The 26,088-nt window shown below is 41.4% G+C and overlaps 4 protein-coding genes across 4 annotated transcripts in view; 2 read left to right on the top strand and 2 right to left on the bottom strand.

Moving 5' to 3' along the window:
• Window positions 1-8,685, bottom strand: part of ntn4 (netrin 4) — a 20,047-nt gene extending 11,362 nt beyond the window's left edge. The window contains exons 1-3 of the mRNA XM_079236462.1: window positions 8,552-8,685; window positions 6,446-6,999; window positions 1,142-1,420 (exon numbers count right to left, since the gene is read on the bottom strand). Of these exons, the coding sequence (XP_079092588.1) occupies window positions 1,142-1,420; window positions 6,446-6,999; window positions 8,552-8,597 (879 nt within the window). The 5' untranslated portion in view covers window positions 8,598-8,685. The remainder of the gene's footprint in view (window positions 1-1,141; window positions 1,421-6,445; window positions 7,000-8,551) is intronic.
• Window positions 8,686-13,088: 4,403 nt separating this feature from the next.
• Window positions 13,089-15,509, top strand: snrpf (small nuclear ribonucleoprotein polypeptide F). Its single transcript, XM_079236330.1, has 4 exons — window positions 13,089-13,199; window positions 14,126-14,251; window positions 14,803-14,867; window positions 15,226-15,509. The coding sequence occupies exons 1-4, from the start codon at window positions 13,197-13,199 to the stop codon at window positions 15,290-15,292; spliced, it is 261 nt and encodes an 86-aa protein (XP_079092456.1). The 5' UTR covers window positions 13,089-13,196; the 3' UTR covers window positions 15,293-15,509.
• A 215-nt stretch (window positions 15,510-15,724) lies between these two features.
• Window positions 15,725-20,195, top strand: amdhd1 (amidohydrolase domain containing 1; the record flags this gene model as incomplete). Its single annotated transcript, XM_079236129.1, has 9 exons — window positions 15,725-15,861; window positions 16,349-16,455; window positions 16,538-16,602; window positions 16,692-16,969; window positions 17,040-17,265; window positions 17,827-17,951; window positions 18,320-18,413; window positions 18,504-18,664; window positions 20,057-20,195. The coding sequence occupies 9 exons, from the start codon at window positions 15,725-15,727 to the stop codon at window positions 20,193-20,195; spliced, it is 1,332 nt and encodes a 443-aa protein (XP_079092255.1).
• Window positions 20,196-20,634: 439 nt separating this feature from the next.
• Window positions 20,635-25,315, bottom strand: LOC306752538 (tetraspanin-9). Its single transcript, XM_079236312.1, has 9 exons — window positions 25,187-25,315; window positions 24,310-24,351; window positions 23,522-23,602; window positions 23,225-23,416; window positions 22,896-22,970; window positions 22,697-22,798; window positions 22,467-22,598; window positions 21,383-21,466; window positions 20,635-20,973 (listed from the first exon to the last, which is right to left on the bottom strand). The coding sequence occupies exons 3-9, from the start codon at window positions 23,582-23,584 to the stop codon at window positions 20,902-20,904; spliced, it is 720 nt and encodes a 239-aa protein (XP_079092438.1). The 5' UTR covers window positions 23,585-23,602; window positions 24,310-24,351; window positions 25,187-25,315; the 3' UTR covers window positions 20,635-20,901.
• Window positions 25,316-26,088: the final 773 nt, after the last annotated feature.

Below are 26,088 nucleotides of genomic sequence, written 5' to 3'. Positions count from 1 at the left end.
TGTTCTTCCGTTACCTGAGGGCACCTGTAGCTCCTCTGAGTAGAATAATACTTCCACGCCCTTCCCTTCCCATCAGAGTCCTCAGTAATCTCCCATCTTGCTCTGCTTGTTTGGGTTTTGCTCTCGGGTCGAAACTGAGACACAAAACAAACAGCTGGAGAAGTCTCTTATGTAACGTGTGTGTTTACCGCCCGCCACCCGCACGATGACCCGAGGTGATGTTGTGAGGACGGCGAGGAAGGATTTACTGTTCACACTTTAAGTCTCGGGGAGCAGTTGGACTAATATTTGCGATGAAAAATTCATATCTGCCACACATGTTAGTATTAAAGTGATCTAATATTATTATTATCCTGGCGTGCAGCGGAGACTTTTACAGCCCTGTGGTCTCAAGACCGCTTCAGAGGATTTTCAACCCTCAAAAGAAGGAAATCCTGATGAAAACACTCAGTAGAGCCGCCTGGAATTTCTTGGCATGACAAAAAAAAGGCAGATTTAAAAAGGCACGTACAATAAATCGGCTATCGGCAGCTTTGACGCAAAAAAACGTGGCATCGGCAAAGAAAACACGCGATCGGCCTCGTCCATTTATCACGTAGGAGACGAAACATTTCACTTCTTATCAGGACAAAATATGTCAGAGTGGAATTTTTAAGGTCTGATTAGCGACAATATGTTTATGTCCATTTATCATTTCATGGACTAAATGGTTTAAAGTTATAAAAGTTAAAGTTAGATGATGAAGAAATCATTTCCCACTGTTGATGCTACTATTACAAGTTCAGGAAACTCCTTGTCGCGGAAGAGAGAGAGAGAGAGAGAGAGAGAGAGAGAGAAAGGCCATCCCTCCGTCACCACCCCTCCTTTAGTCTGTTATTAAGACGACTGCCAACACAAAGTGAACCAGCCTTGTAATCTTCCTTCAGAGCAAGTGGGGAGGGGTGTGATTACTTCATGATGAATATCAAAACACCTGAGAGAAATGTCAGTTTGTCAAAACAAGCATCGAGGCTTAAAACAAGTGTATTTGCATTGGAAATAAAAGCATATTTTTGCAGCAAAAGGGCCACGAACTTGGATTTGTTGTCTTCCGACAGTTTGACCTTTCACAATAAAAGCCCTAGCTCACTAACTGACTCACCACATGGTTGGTGCGGTCCCTGATGGGCTGGTAGCCCGGCGCGGGGACGCACTGCTCGGCGTGCCCGTTGCAGAAGCAGCTTCCCTTCACGATCAGGTCGTAGATGGCGAAGTGGCGGGTGGGAGGGGCCTCGCGTTTGGAGGCGGGGTCTTTGGCCTGGCAGGGACACGACTGCCGCCTCAGCAGTCTGATCCGGATGTTGGTCACCCGCAGCTGCTGCTGGCCCTCGACCCCGAACGGGTCCAGGGACTCCCACTTTGGGAGGGTGCGGTAGATCACCTGAGAGAGAGAGAGAGAGAGAGAGAGAGAGAGAGAGAGAGAGAGACATGAAGTGAACATATATATATATTTTTTTAACTGCAGATCAAGACGTTTTCTTTCCTTTCGAGGCTCTTGGACAAACAGTATAAACTCATCCAGCGTTAGTTCTCCCCGCAGAAGGTGGAGTTGTTGTGTTGGCTTTATGGTTTCCTTGATTTACTTCTTCTTTATCCCTTTAAATACGGGGAAAAGAATAATAAAAGCCCCCAAAAGAAAACCCCTGTTCTCTCTTGCGGCCGCACTTCATGATTGAGACGGACTAGACGAGCTCATTCAGCGGCACAATCAGGTTCATTGATGCTTCTCGTGTCACTACGTCTGTCATGTTAATGGGGGTTTGTTTTGGTTTCACTTGTGCACCCAACTGTGACCTTTGACCCCGTCGCCATTGACTACGTCCTCACGTGACCATGAGGGCGCTGGGCACCCTTTTAAGTGAGTGCACCCAACCTTTCTCCCTCTCTCTCCCTCCCCACAACCCTCCTCCATGTCTGGTCCCTGGACATCCTTCAAATCCAAGATCCCTTTTATGGGCTGCCTGCCATCGCCGTGGCTACTGCTGCCACTAGCAACCGAGACTACCGCTGTTGTCGGGGGAGTGAAAAAAGTGGTGTGTGCCACAACTCTCGCTGTGAAAGAAATGTGTGTGTCTCTTTGCAACGTGTGCGTTGTTGTCGCCGGCCGTCATTGGACGAGTAGTGTGTGTGTTTTGTGTGTGTGTGTGTGTGTGTGTGTTTTCATTTGGTTGAAGCAAGAGGCAAGCAAAAAAAGACCCCATGTGGCTCCCTCATTGGCTGGATGACTGGCCGAGAGTGTGATGGGAGGAGCGCTATTAATTTCCCCGTTGTTGGAGAAGGTCGCGGGGTCACAGCATTGTGGGCCACAATTAAGAGAACACGACAAATAGGACGAGGGGCGCCGGTCCGCGGGAGAGCACGGAGAGCAGGGCCGAACAAAGACGGGGACGGAGATCCAGCTCCACATAACTCAGAGCCGGACAAAAGGCCCGCGACAGCCCGGTGACACCACAGCAACACCAGCACACACACACACACACACACACACACACACACACACTGGCATGCACATAGACCAGTTTTTCCTTTACACAACACACATTCCTCACCAGGCCTTCTTGGAGCTTTTACTACATCATAATGCCTCGTAGTTTTCCTGTAAATCTGGAAACAGAAGTATTATTGTTCGCAAAATACGCTGATGATTACTCACATTCACGTTGGTTTGAACCGTGAGTAGAAAAATAAGACTCCCCGAGAGTCCTTAGTGAGTTTTATGTAGCCAAGCGATATAAAAAAAAACTAATCTAGGAATTTATCTGTGTTTATTTCATAGGTTAATTCCTTTTAAATAGGTATATAGTATATATATCATGAATATTTTCAGTCTCAAAATGGAAAAACGCCTAGACATTTCATTAGAAAAACATGTGTAAAATATTCATTTTCTGTGATATTGTTATCTGCTTTTTACTTAGACTAGAAAAGGCTTCAGGCTATGGTCTCATTGTGTTTTCCAGTCCATAAATCCCATTTCTAGTCATCTACAGGCATCTATTTACAAAGAAATGTTCAGGCGGAAATAAAAACCTTATACTTAAGTGTGTTCAAACTCATATAACTCAGTGTCAGCAGCACTTAAAGTGATTCTGACTATTGTTATTATAGGGGGAAAAAACTTCAGATTGTTACCTTTCAAGAGAGACCAAGACCATGCATTTACTCCACATAGATCAAGTACAGCTTCCAATTTACTTTGGGTATACCTGGATAGGCGCTTTTCGTCACATTTTACAGGAGCGCTATTAATACGGTGCACATTCAGCTGTTTATTTGTGTTGTCTTTCCTCCATTATTATGCGCAGTAATTTTCTGCATTGAGAGACTTTTTTTTTTTTTTTACAAAGGACAGTAAACGGTGTCCCATTGCAGAAGAAAACAAGACTTTTTGATTGAGCTACTTCTCTTGCAAAGGTGAGACGTGGCGATGGATGAACGTGTGGAATATTTTACCAAAAGCGGCGCCATGGAGCAACGTTTTGACAAGCGGCTCCTCGTTATATCTCAAACTCTACGAGGATGCAACTCTACAAGCGACCCAACAAAGATAGCTAAAACATATAAATAGCTTTGGTTTCTTTCTTCTGCAAATGTTCCTTAAATACTTTCATTGGGTTTTTGGGGTTTCCAGGATACACAATGTGCTTTGGTGAGAAACACTGACTATAAACATTTATACTGGCACTTGTTTACAAGGGAACCTTTAACTGTCAGTGAATTTACAAGTGCAGATTGTAACGCTATTTTAAAAAAGGTGCCATTTTCTTATTTTTGTTATTTACGACGGGTTGGAAAGCGGCATGCTACTGATAATGTTTTGAAGTCTTTGACTGTGTTTAGCGTGTCACAACGTGCAGCGATAGTGTGATAGCTGATGTATTTCAGTGGACCGGGTGCTGCGTAACTCAAATAAACCCTCGCTAAAAGCTTCCCCTGGCTGCTGTGAGCACATTGGGTCTTCACAAAAATTCAGATACCTTGCAGATGAAGCAGTCTAGGAACTTGGAGCATGGCAAACAGCCCCTATATCAATCATGAGTATAATTACAGATGTGGAAAATGTGCCAGAAGAGCCACGTTTTAGGTTTTGTCCACCTGCGTCCTGAGGCAGTGGGTTCACTGTGGGGCATGTGTCCACTTCAGGCTGAAAAATAAAGTAAGTCTGGCTTAAACAGGCGTAATTCCATCAAAGCACTGTGGACTGTAATCTGGTAAACAGGCACAATGAGCATTGATGGAAGGAGAAAGACGGAGAGGGGGATGGGTGTCTAGCCAACATCGCCGTACCGACATCCATCAGAGCAACGGCACTTCCTGCCCAGCAGACGGAAAGCCGACTGTATGTGTTTGTGTGTGTGTGTGTGTGTGTGTGTGTGTGTGTGTGTGTGTGTGTGTGTGTAACTGTGGAAAAGAGAGAGAATATGTGTGTTGGCTGGTCTGCCTCCCTCTCTTCCCTAAGGAGGTCAGTCTCTACAACTCTCACATTCTTCCAGCCCAGCTGACCTCATGAATAAGACAAGAAACCCAGCATGCTCACACACACACACACACACACGCACACACACACACACACACAGGTGAACACGAAAAGCTCTCAGCGCAAGAGTTGACATGCTTTTATGTTTGCTGCAGGAGAAAGAAAAGTGTTTTTATTATTCATCTTACTCTAAAGCAGAGGAAGGTAATTCTTCTGAAAATGATCATAAATATTGTTAGCGATTAATATGTTGATGACTTCTTCAAGTAATTAATTAGTCGTTAAGTTTATAATATGCTGACATATGTCTTATATTACAAGGGATTCTTTTGTTTGAGCAGCTTTATCAAAATAATAAATTATATTTACAATGAAACTGAGAAGCCAAACCCAGATTTTTCTTTCAGCATTTGACAAATGATTTAAATCATTATAAAAATAAACATTAGTTGAGTCTGATCATTGCTATGCGATAGCAAGATCAGACTTCAACACTTTCTTTGCCGCTGTGGATCAACAATTAGACATTAATTTCCATGTTCATACGCCTTAGCCGCGATGACAAATACCCAGCTAGTGCGCCAATGTTCTGTCAAACTGCTACTTCTGAAGTTCAATCATCTTCTTAGGGAGGTTCCTCTATAATAATGGAGGTGTATATCAATTATTATAAACACTCTGCATAGTTGCACATGAAACACAGAGGAAACAGAGAACTACATCCCTCGGGCTCACACAGGCCGTGTTGTCATCACTGCACTGACTGTTTAACCGTCATTATAGCTGCTGAACACACAACAACAAACGCACAGGAGCTGAGCGAGTGCGGACAGCTGAGCACCAGCAAGCTGAAGGTATGTCAGAGCGCTTACTTGACCTCTTTTAGCCTCAGGGGTCATCAGTTAATGGGGTCAGAGGTCACGCTCTCAGCACAGGTGGCTGAGACGTGCAGAAACCGATATGTGAAGCACGGAGAGACGGAGGAGGAAAGAAGAGGAACGGAGAGCAGCAGGAGAACGTGGAGATTCATGTCTGATACAGCGGCGGGATCAGGCCCCCCAAAAAACGTCTGAATACCTGCGAGGAGTCGTGGAGGAGGGAGGGCGTGAACACACGTTACACATGAGGGCGCTGCAGGGAGTCCGGAGCAGCGCCACGCTTGGCATGCGCCTCCACACACACATCTGCCGAGCAGCTCCCGGCACACACTGCTTCAATTAAACATCAATGGGCTTCAGGAAGCCCTCTCGTGCAACAGTCAAAGTACGCCTATTAAACACTCACTCACACACACACACACACACACTCACACTCAAGGCTTCCCCCCACCTGGCCGAGCTCTGCTTTCACTCCGCTCAGACTGCGTGTCTCTCGCATGTTGCGTGACTTACAGCGGACAGGACTGAATTTGTTCCAGTAGGACGGGTAATGATACACTTTAAACCATTTGTTAAGCAACAGATGAGCGCTATGATTGACCTAATATGACATCATTAACTGCTCATTCACAGGGGGAGAGGAAGCCGAGCGGGAAACTCTCCGTCACCCTCCACCTGCGTCAACCTGCTTTCTCAGGTAGTCAAAATGTTGCCCCTACGGTGAGAATACACTCTCAGAAACGGTGTTGTTTGAGAGAGAGAAACGTGACTGTGGATGCTTGAAACTTAACTTAACGTTTTGTTAATATATTATACACGACTCGTTACTTTTACAGACAGAAAAATGCAACGTCTTTGTGCTCTTTCCCTCTAGTTTCCAACTTTCTGTTGACCGATGCCGGGGAGGTAACAGTGTGGTGCTTTTTTAAGATGCTGGAAATGATGCTGATGAGAGCTGTGAGAATGAACCAAAACAATGAGCACGCTGTGGTTTGTTAGAATATATTTTAACGTCTGATGTACATAAAGAGACACACGGCTCCCTCCTCACCTCTCCGCGGTTGCAGGGATACGCCCCGGAGTATTTGGAGGTGCAGGCGGCCCCGTCCCGGCCCGCGCCCGCCTTCCCCTCCTCCGTCCCGAAGGCGGCGCTGCAGTTGCCGGCGTAGTACTGCAGCATCTTCCACGACCTCCCGAAGTCCTGCGACCGCTCCAGGGTCATGGCGGCCGGCCTCGGCGAGCGAAACACCACGATGAGATGCGTGAAGTAGAACTCCGCCTCCAGGTCCAGCTGCACCGTCTCGGACTCCGCCCCCTCGGCCGACTGCCACCAGGTGTTGGGGTGCCGGAAGGAGGAGTCCGACATGGCCCCGGCCAGGTGGGAGAGCAGCGGCAGGCCGGCGTTGCACTTGGCGCAGGCGGCGGCGTCGCAGGCCAGGTTGGCGTTGGGGTCGGAGTAAGAGCAGTAGCGCTCGGTGCCGTTGTTGCCGCAGACGGTCTGCGTCAGGACCCGGCGGCCCAGGGCCAGGTTGCCCATGCGGGGGTTGCAGGCCCGGCTCTCGCAGCGAGGAGCCACGCCGGCACGGAACACCTCCACCGACAGACCTGCGAGGAGGAGAGGGAGGAAAGAAAAACACACACAAGAGCTCAGGCGTGCACTCGGCAAACGTACGGTGACTAAACAGCTTTCTAGAAGAAAGGGAGGAACAAAAGAGGGAAAGCGAAGATGTCAAGTGGCTGTGACCCTCAGCTTAAAGGGTCAGTTCACCCAAATCACACTCCTCGAGTGCTATTGATCCACGCCGTGTGTCTCTGAGGCTTCTGCTTTCACTCCTGTGCAATGCAGGTGAATGAAGTGTAACTTTAAAAGAGCATTGAGGCATTTAAATAGCACATCACATACTGTACATGCCACTGGGACCATTAGTAGAGAGTAGAGAGAGAGAAAGAAAGACTAGAGATAAGTAGGAATGGTTTTTTTGTTTCAACTTGTTGTCTATGTACTTTTTTTTTGTCCAGATGAAGAGGAAGAGCGATCCAAAACTATTTTACAAGCCTTACCTAAACAAATAATTACAACAGAAGAACACTCCCACCTAAGCTGATCATTTTGTGTAATAACTGGCAATATTAAGCAATAAAAACAACTTGTTAGTGAGCATTCAAAGCCCTAAAGAGCTAAAAAAGCTTCTTTAATAAGCAGGTTTGGAGAGTTTATTGAACAGACAAGTCTGAGTCTAAGTAACAGAGTATGTGTGAGAGTCTGTGGGCGAGCTGAGAATAGAATGTGTGTGTGTGTGTGTGTGTGTGTGTGTGTGTGTGTGTGTGTGTGTGTGTGTGTGTGCGTGTGTGTGTGTGTGTGTACACAAGCCAAGTGATTTACCTCGATGGGAAATGTTACGCAAAAGGGATAATAGAGGCATTGTGCACCTGCCTGCAGCCAGTGGACTCTAACACAGACGGGGTTTGGCAGCTGCTGCAGGATGAGCAGCGTTCAGACGCCTTCCAGACGCTCTGCAAACCCCGAGGGCCACAGTTTCATCTTCCAAACCTGGATTTATTATCCAGAAACCTGGAGCTCGCTTTGTTTTTTCAAACGTCAGCAACTTCACCGATATACTTATTAAACCCGAGAGCCTGGATCAGTGAACTTTTGCACCGAGGGACCTTTTCTGGAGGGATGTTCTTTGTTAAAGTGGAGTTCATGCTGGATTACATAACTGTCTGTATGTGCCGAGGTCATGAGGGGAATTATTAGGACGTAAACTAGTAAATAAGACAGTAAATGATGACTATATTTAGTTTTTAAAAGAGCTTAGATATACATCATTTAGAGGATAAGCATCTAAAAAGATAAATCACAACTCTTTACATTTTTAATACCAAACTTCCACCCAAATCTGCGGCAGTGAAGATCAATAAGGCTCTGACTCCCAGAGGTTTATGTGGAAACTTGAGTTTCATAATTAATTTTTTGATATTGAATTACATATTAACGTGTTATAGATGGACTCAGGTGTTTCATGAGCCACATAGGAACTCTTCCATTGCTGCACTTTTCTCCCTTCACGTTGTTGCATTAGTGACAATAACTCTGTCATTAGGATGCTTAATGTATATAATGTATATAAATAAAATAAAACACACACACACTAACCTGCATTTGACAACACGGCCAGGCTGATAGCAAATAAAATCATCATATCTCCGCGTTTAAACGAATACTCCGAGATATAAGAGAAGGAGGGAGAAAATCCGTGGAGTTATTCAGACGTCAAAGTTTACGCGAAGATGTCATCCACGGTGGCAAGTGCGTAGGTTCAAATCCCGTGTGGACTTTCCCTTTCACTCAGCTGCGATCCAATAAGCCGATAACAACTCGTGGGGAAACAACATGACCCCGGACGGCGCGCGACGTCCCGCTGAGAGAGGAGAAGACCGGAGGTGGAGGGAACGGGTCTGCCCGGCTCGTCTGCTGCTGCTGCTTCGGGACCCGCAGCGTGTTTCATTTCCCCGCAGTGTGCGCCTGCTCACCCCCGCTCTGCCCCGCAGATCTATTTCTAAGGCGCGCGGAGAGAGAGACGGAGAGGTCGTGCAGCGGGAGCGGCGGCGGCGGCGGCGGCTCCGCCTCTCCTGCGCATCGCTTTCTGGCATTTAAAGGAACATTCCAGATTGTGCGCGCGCGCGAGAGAGAGAGAGAGAGCGAGAGAGAGAGAGCGAGAGAGAGAGAGCGAGAGAGAGAGAGAGAGAGAGCGAGAGAGAGAGCGAGAGAGAGAGAGAGAGAGAGAGAGAGAGAGTCCACAACCTGCTCCTCACCAGGGGACCCTTTGTGAGGAGTTCAGGGACAGCCGGATATGGAAGGTGTCTGATGAGAGGTTTTACGCATCTGGTAGAGCAGGAAAATAGAAATACTTAATAAAGTAAAAGTGGCAATACTACAGTATAAAATACTCAGTTACAAGTAAAAGCCATGCACTCAAAGTTTCCCTCGTGTATTTGTACTTTAATGTGGATTTATGGTGGAGGGAATTCACTACATTTTATTCAAATATGTGTTCAGATATGTTAAATCTTCATTTTAAAAACAAGTATGGTACTCGTAGCATAAATGTAGTGAAGTGTAAAGTACCATCAAATGTAAATATGTAAGTATCCCTTAATATTGTACTAATGCTAATGAGTAGATGTACTTTAAACCACAGTAAACGTACTGGCATTAAAGTGTCCAACGCAAAAGTAATCATGACACTAAATAGTCCAATCTAGAATCACATATATTACATTATGGATTATATAGATGCATTAATAATGTTACAGCTGGTAAATGTAAGCTAATGTTATGCTGGGTATCTTAATCTATAATAGTATATCATAATGTATTAGTGTTTTGTATTGCTAATATAAATATATATAAATATTCAAGTACTTTCCACCTCTATCATATTGATACCAGGCATGCAGACCACGTGGAGTCGGCTGAAAAGCTGATGTGGGGCGTTAATGAGCGCTCACATTTCTGACTAATTGGCTTTGGATGGAGGGAGAGCACACACACACACACACACACACACACACACACACACACACACACACACACACACACACACACACACACACACACACACAGTGACGCTGCTGACGTACTTCAGATTACACCGATTGGTTGCTCGGCTGCAGCTTTTGTTGACAGCATTGTTGGTGTCCATACAAATGAAATATGCACCAAATACATTGCAAACTTCTGTCTTTCCACATAACAATGGCTGCTCGATATCCCATAAAAAGGCATTCACATGTGATAAAATGAGGCATCACAGCTGGGGTCCAGTCTGCATGGTCATCAGTGTGCATGCTGCAGTGTGCCCCCCTGTGCTCAGTAGTGGTACAGAAAAAAAAACACACATGGATGTTGGAAAACTGTTCTTTCCGCTCCGGCCCGTTCGGGTCGAGCTCCACTGAACACAGCATGGCTCTGGCTTCTCTGTCTGCTGGGTAATCGGACCGTGACCTGCTTTCTGTGCATCTGACCCGTGTCCAATAAGCAGTGAGCCAAATGAAACTATCTCACCTGTTCGCTGAGTTCTGTCTGTGCTGGTCTCTGCAGAAAACTCGGATCTTAAACCTCTTTATGCTAAGCTAACGGCCTTCTGGCTGTAGCTTCATAGACATCTTCTCTATCTCTTGAAGGGAAACAAACCAGGTCTTTATTAAATTGTCTGTCAAACACTGGATTTTTTTCCCCACACATCTGTGGAGGTTTGTGAGTCTCATGCTTTCCACTTCCTGCAGTTCATCCACTCTGTTAACTTCGGTCTCTCAGCTCTCCTCTGCAGACTTCAAAGGGCCATTTGGCATCAGACTGGAATGATCCGACCGGCCTCTTCCAACACAGCCTTCTTCCTCCTCAGTGTGGATTTATGGAGTCTGTGATAACTTTGTGTTTCTTTGTGGATGTTTCTTTGTCTCTATGTGGTCTTGTTTCATCGTATTGTGGTTGTTCGGTGTCTTTTGCATCTCTTTCTGGATACTTTTTTGTCTCTTTGGACGTTTTATGTCTCTTTGTAATCGTTTTACGTCTCGTTGTGCCCATTTTGCATCCCCTTTTGACCGTTTTGCATCACTTTGTGCCAGTTTTGCATCTCTTTGGGATCATTTTGTGTTTAGTGTCGTTGATGTCTCTTTTCATATCTTTATGCCAGTTTTGCATCCCTTTGTGACAGTTTTGCATTCCTTTGTTACAGTTTTGCATCTCTTTGTCACCGTTTTGCATCCCTTTGGCCTTTTTGCATCAGTTTGTGACCGTTTTGCATCTCTTTGTGTCCATTTTGCATCAGTTTGTGACAGTTTTGCATTCCGTTGTTACGTTTTGCCTCTCTTTGCGTCTGTTTTGCATCAGTTTGTGACCGTTTTGCCTCTCTTTGCGTCTGTTTTGCATCAGTTTGTGACCGTTTTGCATCCCTTTTTGACCGTCTTGCATCTCTTTGTGATCATTTTGTGTTTGAGTTCTCTTTTCGTCTCTTTGAGGTTGTGTTGCATCACTTTGTGACCTCTTTCTGGTTGTTTTGTGTGTCTGTGGTCGTTTTTTAACATCTGCTGTTCGTTTTTCATTTCTTTGAAGTTGTTTTGTCCCTTGGTTGTCAGTTTGTGATTTTTTTGTGTCTGTTTGTGGTTGCTTTGTTTTGTCTCTTCGTGATCGTTTTGTGTGTCTAGTGTCATTTTGCACCTCGTTGTAGTAACTTTCTTTTTCTCATAGTGATCATTTTGTGTTCATTTGGGGTTGTTTTGTGACCAGTGCCACTCTTGCCCCCCCACACACACACACACACACAGTCATCATGCCATACCTGACACGGTAACTGACTGACGGATTGGTTAATTACACGGAGGCCGACTCAAAAGGAGAGAGAAGACAAATAGGCTAAATGATGTAAGGACATGAGTATTTCAAACATGCAAAGAAAGCTCCAGTGCAATTTCAGAGGAATTTTCTGACAGAACCCAGCCCTTCACTGTAGGAAGTCAGATGTTAGTTTTATTCAAAGTATCAGGTTGGAACTTGTTGGATGCTTTAGTAACAGTCGAATGCTTCAACACAGAAAAAAGAGTGAAATCTTCTGACTGTTTGTGCCTGGAGAGAAATAGCTGCCCAGACAGAGAGCAAGCATCACCCAGTAATAACAGTCATTTCTCCTGAACGGGTCAGAGTTTATAATTATTGCAATAATCCTTTGGCGAGGTGTGACATATAGAGCATGTGAGCACAGTTTAGTTCAACTCAGGTCAGAGAGATGAACAATGATGGGGATATAGTTCAGAAATGAATAATATGACTATATTTGCTTTAACCTTCACCTTGGACTTAACACATTTTTAATGCCAACCATGATGCAAGAGGCAATAACAAACCTCATGAAGTAATATATGATCGCTTTAAACTAACTTTTGAGGATTAAAGATTAATTCATAGTTTTACTTTTTTATTTTATTTATATATTATTTTAATAGATTTGATGTTTGAACTGTTCAACAACACTTCTTTATTGAACAAAATAAAGATGGTGAAGGTGTCACCACTTGGGCTCCGGGTATATTCGACAACATACTATATAATATCACTATAGTCAGAACTTTTACAAACCAAAAATCCATTGATTAATTAAGAAGAAAATCTTTAAAAAAGTTGCAGTCCCAAACCAAATATTTAAAATGATCTCAACCAACTAAATCACTAACATGCTGTATAAAAATTAGTAAATGAATTATAATATATATTATTTTTAATTTAAATTTTTAAACAGAACAGATCAGGAGATCAACATACACATTTTCTTTGTGACCCAGCATGAACAAAAACAGAAAGACAAATAAATAATAATAATAATGATAATAGCAAAATAAAGTAAATAAAAAAAGCAAAAGTAAAATAATAATAGGAGTAATAATATTATAATTGTGATGATAATATATCATATATGTAATCAAAGTTTTACTTTTAATTAAACTTTTTTCTAATTGTAAATTTACCATTTAATAATTTAGAAGCTGGACTTTTACTTTAAATTAAGCATTTTTTAATCAAAACACATATTTCTTTTGTTTCCCCCCCACAGATTGACGTTGTCGTGTGGACCCCTCGCCACCAGGTGGCAGTGTGTAAAAACATGAAGACTACTCAGAGGTCAGAGGCTGTACTTCCGGTTTGGCGGTAAAGCGTGTGTGTGCTGCTTTGCGAAGTACCAACGTTTCTGTGGTGAAAAGATATCAAGTGTATTCATTTTCAGAAAGCATTTAGTGCAACAATAATGGTGAGTAAATCTTATTAATGTGTGCCATCAACTTATTTGATGTTTGGTTCGATTGTATTTGCCATTGCCGTGTAAAGATAAGTTAGCATTAGCTGTGTTAGCTTCTCATTCATGCTTTGGGATGAATTAATCTCTTTTACGCACACACGCAGTGTAAAAATGTAATATATCATGACTGACCCGGTAATGAGGCCGGTTTAACGGTCTGTTCGACGACACATGGCCGTTTATAAGTGGCGTTATGCGGCCTTGTGTTTTGAGTTTGGCCCGATTTCCGTGGAGACAAAGTCGCACCAAACTCCATTAAAAATATGATGCACATCCTTATTGGCAAACAGTGCGTTTTATACTTAATAGAACACGCTCCATTTAAACTATTGGCTTCATTGATTTACGTTGAATCCGTAAAGACACTTGCTTGTTTGGGTTATCTGGCTGAAGCTTAATTGACTTCCTATTTGCTGTAAATCGGATATTCTTTGAACAAAACAGTGCACACGTAGGTGTATAGTTTTTAATATATTTAATTTAAGTTGGTGTTGGTTGTACTTTTATACAATGCAGGCACATCGGCAAGTTGGACATGCATCCAGTAACAACACAGCAGCAAACACATCTGCTTCAAAGATTATTATGTTTTGTTCAAAGTGCTTTTGAAAGTACTAATTTATAATATGTTTTGTGCCGAATTCACTATTATGTCATCACATATTAGGAAAAAGGCACCAGATGCACGTCTTCATTTGAATTGAATTAGTTATCTTCCATAATTTTTTTTAACTATATTTGACCAGATTATTTCCAACAATAGGTAATACAGATGGATAATGTTCCCGAATGTTATCTCAATAACTGTATTGTTATCTCACATCGCCGAATAACATTGTAAACATGGTATAATAACCTTCATCTCGTTTTCTCCACAGAGTTTACCTCTGAACCCGAAGCCATTCCTGAACGGCCTCACAGGCAAACCGGTGATGGTGAAACTGAAGTGGGGTATGGAGTACAAGGGTTACCTGGTGTCTGTGGACGGGTACATGAATATGCAGGTGAGAACAATGAATTGTATTGTCTTATTCTAATAAGAAATATTTAGTTTTCTCAACACCAATATGTTGGTACGCGCAATAATTGCGTTGGCGACTTATTGTACAATATATGGACATGAAATCAAGCATTTTCAAAAGGTTCTCTCTACCTCTGCCCCAAATGTTCAATATTAATTTGTGAAAAAAGATTTCAATGTCTAAATATTCTGAAGAGTTCATTGTTCTTTGAATTGATATAGATTGCATTATTATGCTATTATCATTGTATCAGTGGCACACAATTGTCCTCAAATTAACTTTATTGCAGATACAATATAGTATATTTTCTATATAATAGTTATTATGACAAGCCTACCAATGTATGCCATCTTTGTTTGCACAAGGAGACTATTTTAATTGTAATATTTCCATGTATTGGGATTTTATTACCTCACGTTGTACCATTGACATTGATGCAAACAAACATTTTTGGCGACGCCATGATTGCTGTGCAGATATACCCGTAGGTATGGCCTCTTGAACTTTTTTTCATTTCCACATTTCCCTGACAGCTGGCGAACACAGAAGAGTATGTGGATGGAGCGTTGGCGGGTCATCTTGGTGAAGTGCTTGTCAGGTATGTTGTAAACATAAAACATCTCTTCATCTTTTATTACAGAACTAGTTTGGTTAAAGCTTCTTGTATATTACTCAATTGTACCGTTACTTATATTCAACAAGGTTATATTACATAAGATAAAGATGGTTTTTCATGGGGAAACGTGCAAAAATATAGAAAAATGTGACTTTTTGCTCAATCGTTAAGATTTCAAACTGCCTCAACTAACCTGTGTTAATAATTAACTTGTCAAACAAATTTTTGGTGGAAGCAAAAGAAGTAAATACACAATCAATCCATTGTACTTATTTATTGTTTTCACTTGCAGACAGTTACGGCAGCGCTGTGTGCTAAAAGGTGTGTTTCATTCCCACAGGTGCAATAATGTTTTGTACATCCGAGGCGTAGAAGAAGAGGAGGAAGACGGAGAAATGAGGGAGTGATGACGGCGAAGAGGACTCGGCCCTGTTGTGTGATTGAACCTTGTAGTTGAGTTGTGTGTTTGTGCTTTCACCATGTGAAACAATTAACGTTTGGGGTTTAGGTTATTTTTTCAAGCAGTTTTGAATCCTTTTTCTTTCATTTTTTTTTACTGTATGTGAGGCCAATTTCATGTTGTGACTTTGTTATACAGACAATAAAATCATTATTGTACCCTTTCTTAAACTGGCTTGTTGTGGTTTTTGCATGTGATATCTGACAGAAGTTGTGTATGTAATTATTACAGGTTGTCTGTGGCAGAAGCACCGCCTCTCTCTCTCTGTCGCTGCACTTTAAACTCTTCTCCTGGGCAAATATTTGCCTGATCCCCAAACCACTTTAAAGCCAGTCACTCTGAAGTTAGTGGTCTCTGCCTTTTTCCGGATGAATCAAAAATGTCCAGTAATTACAGACTGCTGGTGAAGAACGCCCAACAGGTCGTTCTGATCTGCAAGGACGGAGAGAAGTTCGTCACCAAACATGGGATGCAAAATCTGTGTGTGATTGAGAACGGGAGCGTAGTGATAGGGAGGTAAGTTCTCTCACCAACAGGCGTTTGAGATTCCTTCACACCGTGTGAGGAGCACGAGGGGACACTGTTCAATGTATGAGAGGGTGCAGATATGTGACCATCAGCTTTAGTTCTCATCTGTGCAGCTGCATACTGAATGTCAGCATGACTCTAGTTGATCTGCAGGTTTTTAAAACGTAAAAGAAAGGGAATGTACAAATGTAATGTAATGCAGTTTGGCCACCTACTGGCTGTAATTGCTCATTTCAGATGAGAAAACATACTGGATTGCTGAACACATTTCTATAAATACTTATTATTTTCACTTTAAAGCTGTTTGCATGTTTAAATTATTGTAGTTTAAGTACACGTTTTCTCACGGGTGTTTCTAAAAACGTTTATCCTCTGAGGTTCGTTTTAAAACTTTAGCTTTAGTCCCAGCTGCTGCGTGTTCAGATCCAAGCTGTGCTTTTAAAGTGACATTAAAGCATCAGATGTCTTCATCCAGCGACGGGCTGATTAAAGCTGTGGGGCCTGCAGAAACCATCCGAGCGCAGTATTCAGAATCATCCTTCGATAAAGTGATCGATGCTGCAGGAATGTGCGTCCTGCCTGGTGAGTGTTGGACTGTTTGCACGATTACGTGATATGATATCAGTGATTAGTTTTTTTTTTATAAAGAAGCGTCTCGTTTCAGGGCTGGTTGACGCCCACACCCACCCAGTCTGGGCTGGGGACAGGGTGCATGAATTTGCAATGAAGGTAAATCATATTTAAAATGTTTTATTTGAATTGTATCCTACTTCCACAACTAAAATTAAACCAAATGCATTCACATTCCTCCCTTGAAGCTGGCCGGTGCCACCTACATGGACGTGCACCGGGCCGGCGGAGGGATCCACTTCACCGTGGAGCACACCCGAGCCGCCGGGGCCTCGGAGCTGCTGACCTCGCTCCGCAGCCGGCTGGCCCGCATGCAGCGCGCCGGCACCACGCTGGTGGAGTGCAAGAGCGGCTACGGCCTGGAGCTGCACACCGAGCTCAAGATGCTGGAGGTGATCCAGGAGGCCGGACGCACGCTGCCCATCAACATCTCCTCCACCTACTGCGGAGCGCACGCGGTGCCCAGGTATGGACCCTCCTCGACCTTTTCATCCTAAACATGTCATCGCTCTAATAATCAATCTCCTTCATCCAAGGGGGAAGACTGTCGAAGAAGCCACGAAGGACATCCTGCAGGTTCAGCTGCCGGAGCTGAAAGAGCGGATGTCCGCCGGGACTCTGCGCGTCGACAACATCGACGTGTTCTGTGAGGAAGGAGTGTTTGACCTCCGAGCCACGCGCTCCATCCTGCAGGCCGGAAAAGACATGGGCCTCAACATCAACTTCCACGGGGACGAGCTGCACCCCATGAACTCTGCTCAGGTACCACCTCCCCCTGCAGCTGCGTTTTCCTGCTTTTTAATAAAAAAAAGGCATTTTAATAATCTAGAAATGCCTTGTTGGTGTAATGCAGCTGCAGCTTGCGCCTCTCTGAAATAGTTTCAAGTGTGAAGAATATCTGTGTCTTAAAATTAGAACCTCACTATACATGCTTATTTTCATTATCTATTATTAAATAAGAAATAACATGATTTATATGGGCAACAACATATCCTTAATAAGTTCTGAGTGCCAATGTTTCTAATATTTCTTATTTGGTAAACTAAAAAAGAAGGGCTGCAAATAAAACATTTTCATTGTCAGTAAATATGCTGATTATTTATATATTTTTTTGTATTTGAAGCATGAAAATAAGAGGGGATGTCAATATTACTTCCATCATTTCCATTGTTCTCAAATTTCAAGTTTGTTTTGCTGGAGAAAAAAACCATAAACTCGATACTGCAAAAAAGTTGTAAGCATTTGTGTGTGTGTGTGTGTGTGTGTGTGTGTGTGTGTGTGTGTGTGTGTGTGTGTGTGTGTGTGTGTGTGTGTGTGTGTCAGTTGGGTGCAGAGCTCGGAGCCTCAGCCATCAGTCACCTGGAGGAGGTCACCGATGAGGGCATCGCCGCCATGGCAACAGCAAGGACCGCCGCCGTCCTTCTTCCGACCACAGCGTACATCCTCCGGTATGTAATAATAATATAACCAAGAACTTTTGCTGTACTTAAATTAACTTTATTGTGAGTTACTTTACAAATAAAGATACAAAAACTAACACTTTAACACAAATCCTTTATTGCAATTTTACTTTTAAACAATTTATCAATATGTTGACGGACAGAAAATTAACTGTTTTGATAATTTTTGAATATACTTACATACTTTTAAATAAGATTTTAAATGCAGGAATTTTACTTGTAATAGCGTATTTTTTCTTATGTGGTATTATTACTTTTACCTAAGTAGTGTCTCACACACAAGTGTGTGTGTGTGTGTGTGTGTGTGTGTGTGTGTGTGTGTGTGTGTGTGTGTGTGTGTGTGTGTGTGTGTTCAGGCTGCCTCAGCCTCGGGCCAGAGACATGTTGGAAGCCGGCGTCATCGTCGCCCTTGGCAGCGACTTCAACCCCAACGCGTACTGCTGCTCCATGGTGAGCTTGAGTTCACACGCCGGTTGCAATGCATGATGGGTGCAGCTCGTCCCCGGCCTCCATCGTCTCCGTCTTGTTTCCTTCCCTCAGCCGATCGTCATGCACCTGGCCTGCGTGAACATGAAGATGTCCATGCCCGAGGCCTTGGCCGCGGCCACCATCAACGCCGCCTACGCCCTGCGGCGCTCCGACACGCACGGCTCCCTGGAGGTCGACAAGCACGGAGACCTGCTGGTGCTCAACGCCGCGCGGTAAAGCATCACGTGTCCTGCTTCTTATCTTTACACGAGACGATGATGGGGGCATTTTGAGTTTAAATCAGCTACTATTACGAAGGGAAGGTATGGAGTGAGGATGACCATCTGAAGTGTATTTTATAAAAACAGTGGCAAACTATAAATACATTTCAGAATCAGGAACATTTTTGGGGTTACGCTACAGGTGCTCCCATTCAGGAATATACTGTATATACAGTATATCAAAAACAGAGAAATTATATGTATTATTATTATAGCACATTGTGCTCCAATACAACTAACATTGAAAAAATATAGATAAGAAATATAGTTATAACTGTTCAAATAAAAATGGGCTCTGTGATTAATTGTAAATAAATAAGAATATTAGTTTAAATGTACAGTATAAATACATGCAATGTTTATGCCAGAGTATTACACAGTTTAATTATAATAATTATAAGAAATAAATTATAATATATGTGTTTCCCCACTTTATTATGTCCTGCAACACGACTCGAGTAAGAGTTGACCTCAGTACATTGCATTCAAATTAAACATTTTTGCATCTGGAAAAGCTCTGAATCCTCCTTGTGACATATTAGTTAAACAGCTGTTGATCAAACTATTGGCTCTAATCTGATGCAGTTCACGAAACATTCAATAGAGGGCTTCAAATACCTCAAACTAAATTGATGAGAAACACTGAAAGAATGTCAGTCCAGATGGATACGATATAATAAACCAGGCTCTATGGAGAAGCCTCGTATGTACGTCTGTTTGATTTAAATCCACAGCGATCACTGTGATGTAAGTTATGTTAAAACAAGTTCATTCAGTATTGACATCCTGCATTTGACTGTAAATTGCAGCTCTAGCTTTGTATACTAACGTTGTCAAACTATTGTGCGCTTGCATTACTTTTTAACCATCATCTAACCGTGCAGGTTCAATAATACACACAGAATATTACTGAGAGCAGAAACAGTAATTTATATAAGTTTTGTTGACTTTGGCTTAAGTTCTTCCTCCCAAAATTATATAAATATAAATATATAAATAAATATCTATTTAAATATTTATAATAAAAAATATGTATATATATATATTTTTTTTATATATCATTTTTTTAAATATATTTATATATGTATATTTGTATATATATATATATATATATATATATATTTCTTTGATAAATATATGTTGTATATATATTTATATATATATATTACACCAAATATAGCATGTTAAATCAGCTGATTTACCAGGTCTAACTAAATTTGAGTAGTAAGTAGTGTCTAGATGTTTTATTATTACAAATGAGTATTATGACACCTGCAGTATTTCATATGTGATCACTGCATTCTTTGTGTGTTCATGACATATTTGTATAATGTTTCCTTGCAGATGGGAGCATCTGATCTACCAGCTGGGAGGACATCAGGAGCTGATCCGCTACGTCGTCATCAAAGGAAACGTCGTCGTCGATAACAACAAGACTATGGATCTGTATCCAGAGGAGAGTCCGCCAAGGTGCAATCAATAACTCTGATGGAGAGATGCAAGATTTTAAGGGAATACTTTGATATTTTGTGCACCGGTAGATAAGACTAGGTCACTTTCTAGAGTCTGTTAAAGAATGTTAAAGAATGTGACTGACGACATGTAATCTCAGTGTGAACAACTCTATAAACCAATGTTTTAGATAAATGTCCTGTTAACTGTTGATTAAAATCTACCTCTCTATTCATCTGTTTCTGTAATTTAAAGCAAAACTTGCCTTTAATAAGTTATCAGTGACTACAGCAAAGAGAGGATCAAAGATGTTATTGATCCACAAGATGTTAACGTGTGAGATGACCTGCAGCTGCTTTCATCTGGATAATCAAAGAGTAAAGATTGAAGGAGCAAAAGAAAACGAGTGATGCGATCATCGTGTCAATGAGTTTCATCACGCCTGAAGCCAAACAATCACATTTGTGAAGAGTGCTTTTATTGAACATGTTAGTACACAATGGTTTTTTTCTAAATGGATCCTCACACTTCCTCTTTGTCAACGACAAATCACAAATATTTCACAAAACAACATGCATAAGAGTGAGGATTTTCAAAAGCTGACTAATAAAAACTAGTTCAATAGATGGAAAAACAAAGTGAGCAAAAGACGGTAGTGGCACACATGAGATCTACAAGTGATGTATTTTATGGAACCAATATTAACAAGTTGAAATGATAAACGAGCGTTAATCCCGTCAGGCTTCATACTTCTTGCTTGCGCGGTGGATCTGCTGGTAGAGCGTCATTGAGAACGCCATCCCGAGCAGCTGGAAACACAACGGACCACGTTAAAAACAATACAGCTGTTTGGATGAGTGCAACAGGAGATGGGCAATGATTACAAAATGCATGGCATGCTGTACACAATGTTAACTTATGACACTTTCTTATATGACTATGCTACGACCTTTTATGACATTTATATTGCACACCATGCTGACTTTTCCTGATATATTTTTTATTAACCATACAATACATAGTGATGAGTTTTATGCCATAACACATTTTTATATTCTTTGGCCTTTTTCTTACGGCGTAGTATACTTGAAGCCGCTTATTTGGTTATTTGATGCACTTATTTATTCATTATTTAAAGCCCCTTAAGTTGAATACAAGCATCAGCTAAATACATGTTAATTACCAAATAAATAAACTGTTTGATCTCGAGCTGCTTACCTGTATTACCAGTACACACATGGCGATGGTTCCCAGAAGGTGTTTGTTGTCATCCAGCCACTCCTCCACCTTCTCATAGCAGCCCTGAGAACACAAGTAGCACATCAGAAGCCATCTTCTTGCTTTAATTGTTTTAATGTCAAGTTATACAGACATTTTTTTTTTAATTATATTCACAAATTTTGAAAAAAATATTCACGGATGACCTTTAAGGACTTGTTTGATAAAAAGCCAAATAAATAATACATTGATACTGATTTAAAAAGGATGATCCATAAATATTTGTTATATCTATATATTATACTTTTTACACTTTACTCACTGTGGACACTTTGATTGCACTCATCTGGTGCAATATAAATATTGTATATAAAACTTTTATATACTTTTGATTCCGTATGTATATTTAATTTAAAATTGCTACTGTATTCTTCTCTGTACTGTTTTTTTACTACTGTTTATTGTTATTTGTATTTATATTACTTAATTGTTTTTTTACTATGTGTCTCTCACATGCAAGGCTTCTGTAATCCTGCAAATTCCCCACAGCGGGACTAATAAAGGATTATCTTATTTTATATATACACATATAACAACACTCTCTGATAATATATTACAAACATATAAACCATCAGTTGTTATTGTCCACTACAGTAACATATAACTGAAGTTCTCCTTACTGTTTTACTACTGTTTATTGTTATTTTATTTATATTACTTTTTTATTATGTGTCTCTATTGTGTGCAAGGCTGCTGTATTCCCGCAATTTCCCCACTGAGGGACTAAGGATTATTTTATCTTATCTTAAGTGAAGCATGAAGTGATATTGATCGTGTCGTCTAAAGGAATAGTTTGACATTTTGGGAAATATTGTCTTTCTAGCCATGCGATGGATAAAAAGAGAGATACCACCCTCATATGTGTACAGTAGGTATTAAGCTCCAGACCTGTTAGCCACTTAGCATAAAGGCAGCATGGCTCCATTTAAAGGTTAGATCAACCCACTCATTAAAACATTATATATTGATAGTGAGCTTTAATACATAATTTCAAAGACTTTGCATCACAGAGAAGCGCACTGACCCGCGTCCAGAAGGTGTTGGAGGCGTTGCGTCCGCATCCCGGGAAAAGCTGCTGGCAGCAGCGGTCAGGAACCACGTTGTCGTGCAGCGCGGCGTACCAGTCGTTGTGGTCGTCCACGCCACAACATCGCCACTGGTGCACAGGCGGGGGAGAAGGTAATTGCATGAATACAATAATACAAAATAATTTAAAAAAGGCAGATATTAAGGTTGAATTAGTTGGTAATATACCTCTCCCTGTATGGCGTTCCATGCGTCCCTCAGCCCGGCGTTGTTGTCTGTGTTGTACAGCACCAGTCCTTCTTTCAGGTCCCGTCTGGCGTTTTCGCTCACCTGGACAAACGGAGACGAAGAGGTGCATCATGGGACACATAGTCGGGACTCAACCACAGCAGGAGAGGATCGTCAATAAGTATGATTGTGCTTTTACCTTGTCGGTGTAGACAAAGAACAGGATGAGGAGGATGAGTTCGGCCAAGAGGATGATCAACAGAACGATGAAGAACTGGAGTAAAAACAAGAAAAGTGTCTGATTAAAAGAATTAAAATGAGCAGAAACATGCAGGATACAATACATGTTGCATTTATATAAATAAATATGACGTTCCTACTAATTTCAGCTATTAGACGTAAATTACAAAAGTTTTATTCAGACAACATAACTTCTTCCAAGTGGCTCAAACATTTAAAATCCAAACACAAACATCCCGACAGAACAGACTCAGAAGGGATGCATGATGGGTATTGTAGTATTCTCACACTCAGCAGCAGGCACTTGTTCTCCTTGATGGCACCCAGGCATCCCAGGAACCCCGTCACCATGATGACGGTGCCCAGGGTGATGATGAGGTTGGCGGCGGAGAGCGACGGGAAGGAGGGCGACAGCGTGGCGAAGCTGCCCTGAGACACCGACAGCCACACGCCCACACCCAACAGGCCACACCCACCCAGCTGAAAGGCAAGCATGCAGGAAACTCAGAAACTTCCTGTCGATGTGGCGATAATAAAACCATTTAGTTGGATCTCCCTGCTGATGGATGTGTGCGGAATAATTACCCAGAAGAGCAGGTTGAAGAGGAAGAGCATGTATTTAACGCAGCAGATGCAACCACGAGCCATGATGGAGTCGAACGGACACTGCAAGAAATTATTAAAAAAAAAAAACACAAAAATGACAATATTCAATTTCAAATTAAAGACCAATGGAATGATTAAGTCTGGCAGTATCTAAATCACATTCAAATATACAGTTACTGTCTGTAGGTCAGTCAAACTTCAGCATTTTTCAGGGATAACGCTGTAATTTAATTTAAAGACAAATATTTCCTTTTTTTGAATACACTTTATTTTCTCTGTGTATTCTTACATTTTGCTTGTTCTTTTCTCAGCTTTTCTCTTTCTATCTAGATTGTTATGCACCAAAATACCAACAAGTTCCTCCTTTTCCTTGTGAAAACCTACTTAATAAATCAGATTCAGATTTTATCACAGTCGGGTACTTTTAAAGAAGAACCTTTTTTTGTTGCAATATCAGTAATTCACAGGAGCTAGAAACACAATCTTCCCTAAAACAAACACACATGAGCTCTTTATTATTAGGCTACTTTAATATATATATATATACACACACACACACACACATTCTTAATGTTATTGCATAATATTATTTATTTTTTGACAACTTAGAGGTTGTTTGTGTCCCCCTGATCTCAAACCAGACTTCCTCCCGTAGTTCACCAACCTCTACGTCACACTTTCTGTAAACACTTTGTTCTCCCACACACACAGTCATGTGAAACCACACACACACACACACACACACAACACGGAGGAGAGTAACTCACCACTTCAACTAGCAGGAGAACGGAGAAGCTCTAGTGGGGTACCTGCAACACAAACATTTGCACTATAATGTATATTCTTCTGGTGTTTTAAGTTTTTCTTTTATGCAAAATCCAAAACACAGGACTGGAAACTGACATTACTCCCAAATACTGTGTGAATTTCTTGATTTCGTCAATAGTGGATTGAAACAAACACTTATATCTTTATCAGTATTAATCTTCTGATTATTTTCTTGATTGACTGTTTGGTCTTTAACAGATGTAAGTAAGACTGACCACATGACACATATAACTATAACATAAGTGTGTGGATACAAAACAACAACACACAACGTGTTAAATACTGTTTGTTATTGTCAGAAAAGACACGCTCACAAGTAAATAATTGGAATTTTAGATGAATAATAAGCATGTTGTAAATACATATAAATAGTGTATTATTATATTATTTATATATAAATATATGTACATAATATTATACATAAGTAGTTTACATTCATCTCAGCTTCTTTGAAGAGATTACCTTGTCTCTGAGTTTTACTTGTAATTAATATTAATGTGCCATAAAACACAACATTATCGACCATTTTTAATTAAATTATCATGAGACATCTTTTCTCTCTCCTCGGTCTCGACGTGACGTCACGGGACTGCGCTTCAGTTTTTTTTCCTTTCCCCCCAAAAAAGTTTGCGTGGAAAAACACGCAACAAATAAAGCGACTACAATAATCACCGCTAAAAACCCGCCGAGTTTAAACTCTTGGTGACAACCAGACTCGTTAACGACTGTTTGTTCGCGACTGTTCCCCTGAAGGCCGTGATTGTTTTCACGAGGGGAAACAAGAAAAAGAGGGACGGTAAAACTCGCGTTTCCTACCGCTCATGAACTCATCTCCACCGCGACGTCTCGAGATTCAGCCGTTGGAAAGGGTTCGCATCCCGCCTCACAGCATCGCTGTCCTCGGCGTCAAAATATAAATCCAACGGTCGTTAAACGGCCGTTAAGTCGGCTGTGAAGTTTCGTCGATGGCTGGAGAACAGGAGGAGGAGGAGGAGGAGGAAGAGGAGAGGGGGCGGAGCACGGCGGGGGACGGACCCGGGGATGGGGGCGTGTCTGCCGGGGAGACCGACCGGGCAATGACCCTGGATGTTACACTAAAAGTATACTGAAAGCTGATTATTTTATCAATTAATCGATTGCAACTTTGGTTTGTAAAAAGAAAATGGTCAGAGATGCCTCCACAGAGACGCTTTCCCAATGTTTGTTTTGCCCAAACCGCAAAGTTATTAAAGATGAATAAAAATTATGAAAATAAAAAGCTAATTCTCACATTTTAGAAAGCTTGAACCATGAAATATCTTCATGAAAAATAAAAAAAAGATGACCGAAATCGTTGCCAATAGATTTTTGATGAATCATTTCAGCTCTACTTGTATATATATATATATATATATATATATATATATATATATATATATATATATATATATATATATATATATATATATATCCGATATACTGTATATAGTATAAACATCATCCACACACAAATCCCAAAGTCAAATAGGACTTTAATAAAAGGTTCATCATTATAACATTAATATAAATACGTAACTCCGAACAGAAAATATCCAAATAAAAATACAAAACATACAAAAAAACCATTAAAAGCATGTTTCTCTTTCAGTTGCCTTCCTTGAGCTTCCGTGGCGTCACAGCAGGAGTGTGTTTCCTGTTTATCCGACAAGGAAAAGACATTGTCCAGTTTTTTCTAGTGA

This window comes from Taurulus bubalis (assembly GCF_910589615.1).
Source record: "Taurulus bubalis genome assembly, chromosome: 20".
In the NCBI taxonomy this organism is placed as follows: domain Eukaryota; kingdom Metazoa; phylum Chordata; class Actinopteri; order Perciformes; family Cottidae; genus Taurulus; species Taurulus bubalis.
Note: the sequence above shows the minus strand (reverse complement) of the source record. Positions and strands in the feature narration are given on the sequence as shown.

Excerpts from the sequence above, each read along its gene's own strand:
- LOC306752538 (XM_079236312.1), bottom strand. The coding sequence starts at position 23,584 with ATGGCTCGTGGTTGCATCTGCTGCGTTAAATACATGCTCTTCCTCTTC. Across the intron at positions 23,417-23,521 it reads TCTTCAACCTGCTCTTCTGG|CTGGGTGGGTGTGGCCTGTT; the intron begins GTAATTATTCCG and ends CTTGCCTTTCAG. Across the intron at positions 22,599-22,696 it reads GGAACGCCATACAGGGAGAG|TGGCGATGTTGTGGCGTGGA; the intron begins GTATATTACCAA and ends CCTGTGCACCAG.
- snrpf (XM_079236330.1), top strand. Across the intron at positions 14,252-14,802 it reads ACGGGTACATGAATATGCAG|CTGGCGAACACAGAAGAGTA; the intron begins GTGAGAACAATG and ends TTTCCCTGACAG. Across the intron at positions 14,868-15,225 it reads CTTGGTGAAGTGCTTGTCAG|GTGCAATAATGTTTTGTACA; the intron begins GTATGTTGTAAA and ends TCATTCCCACAG.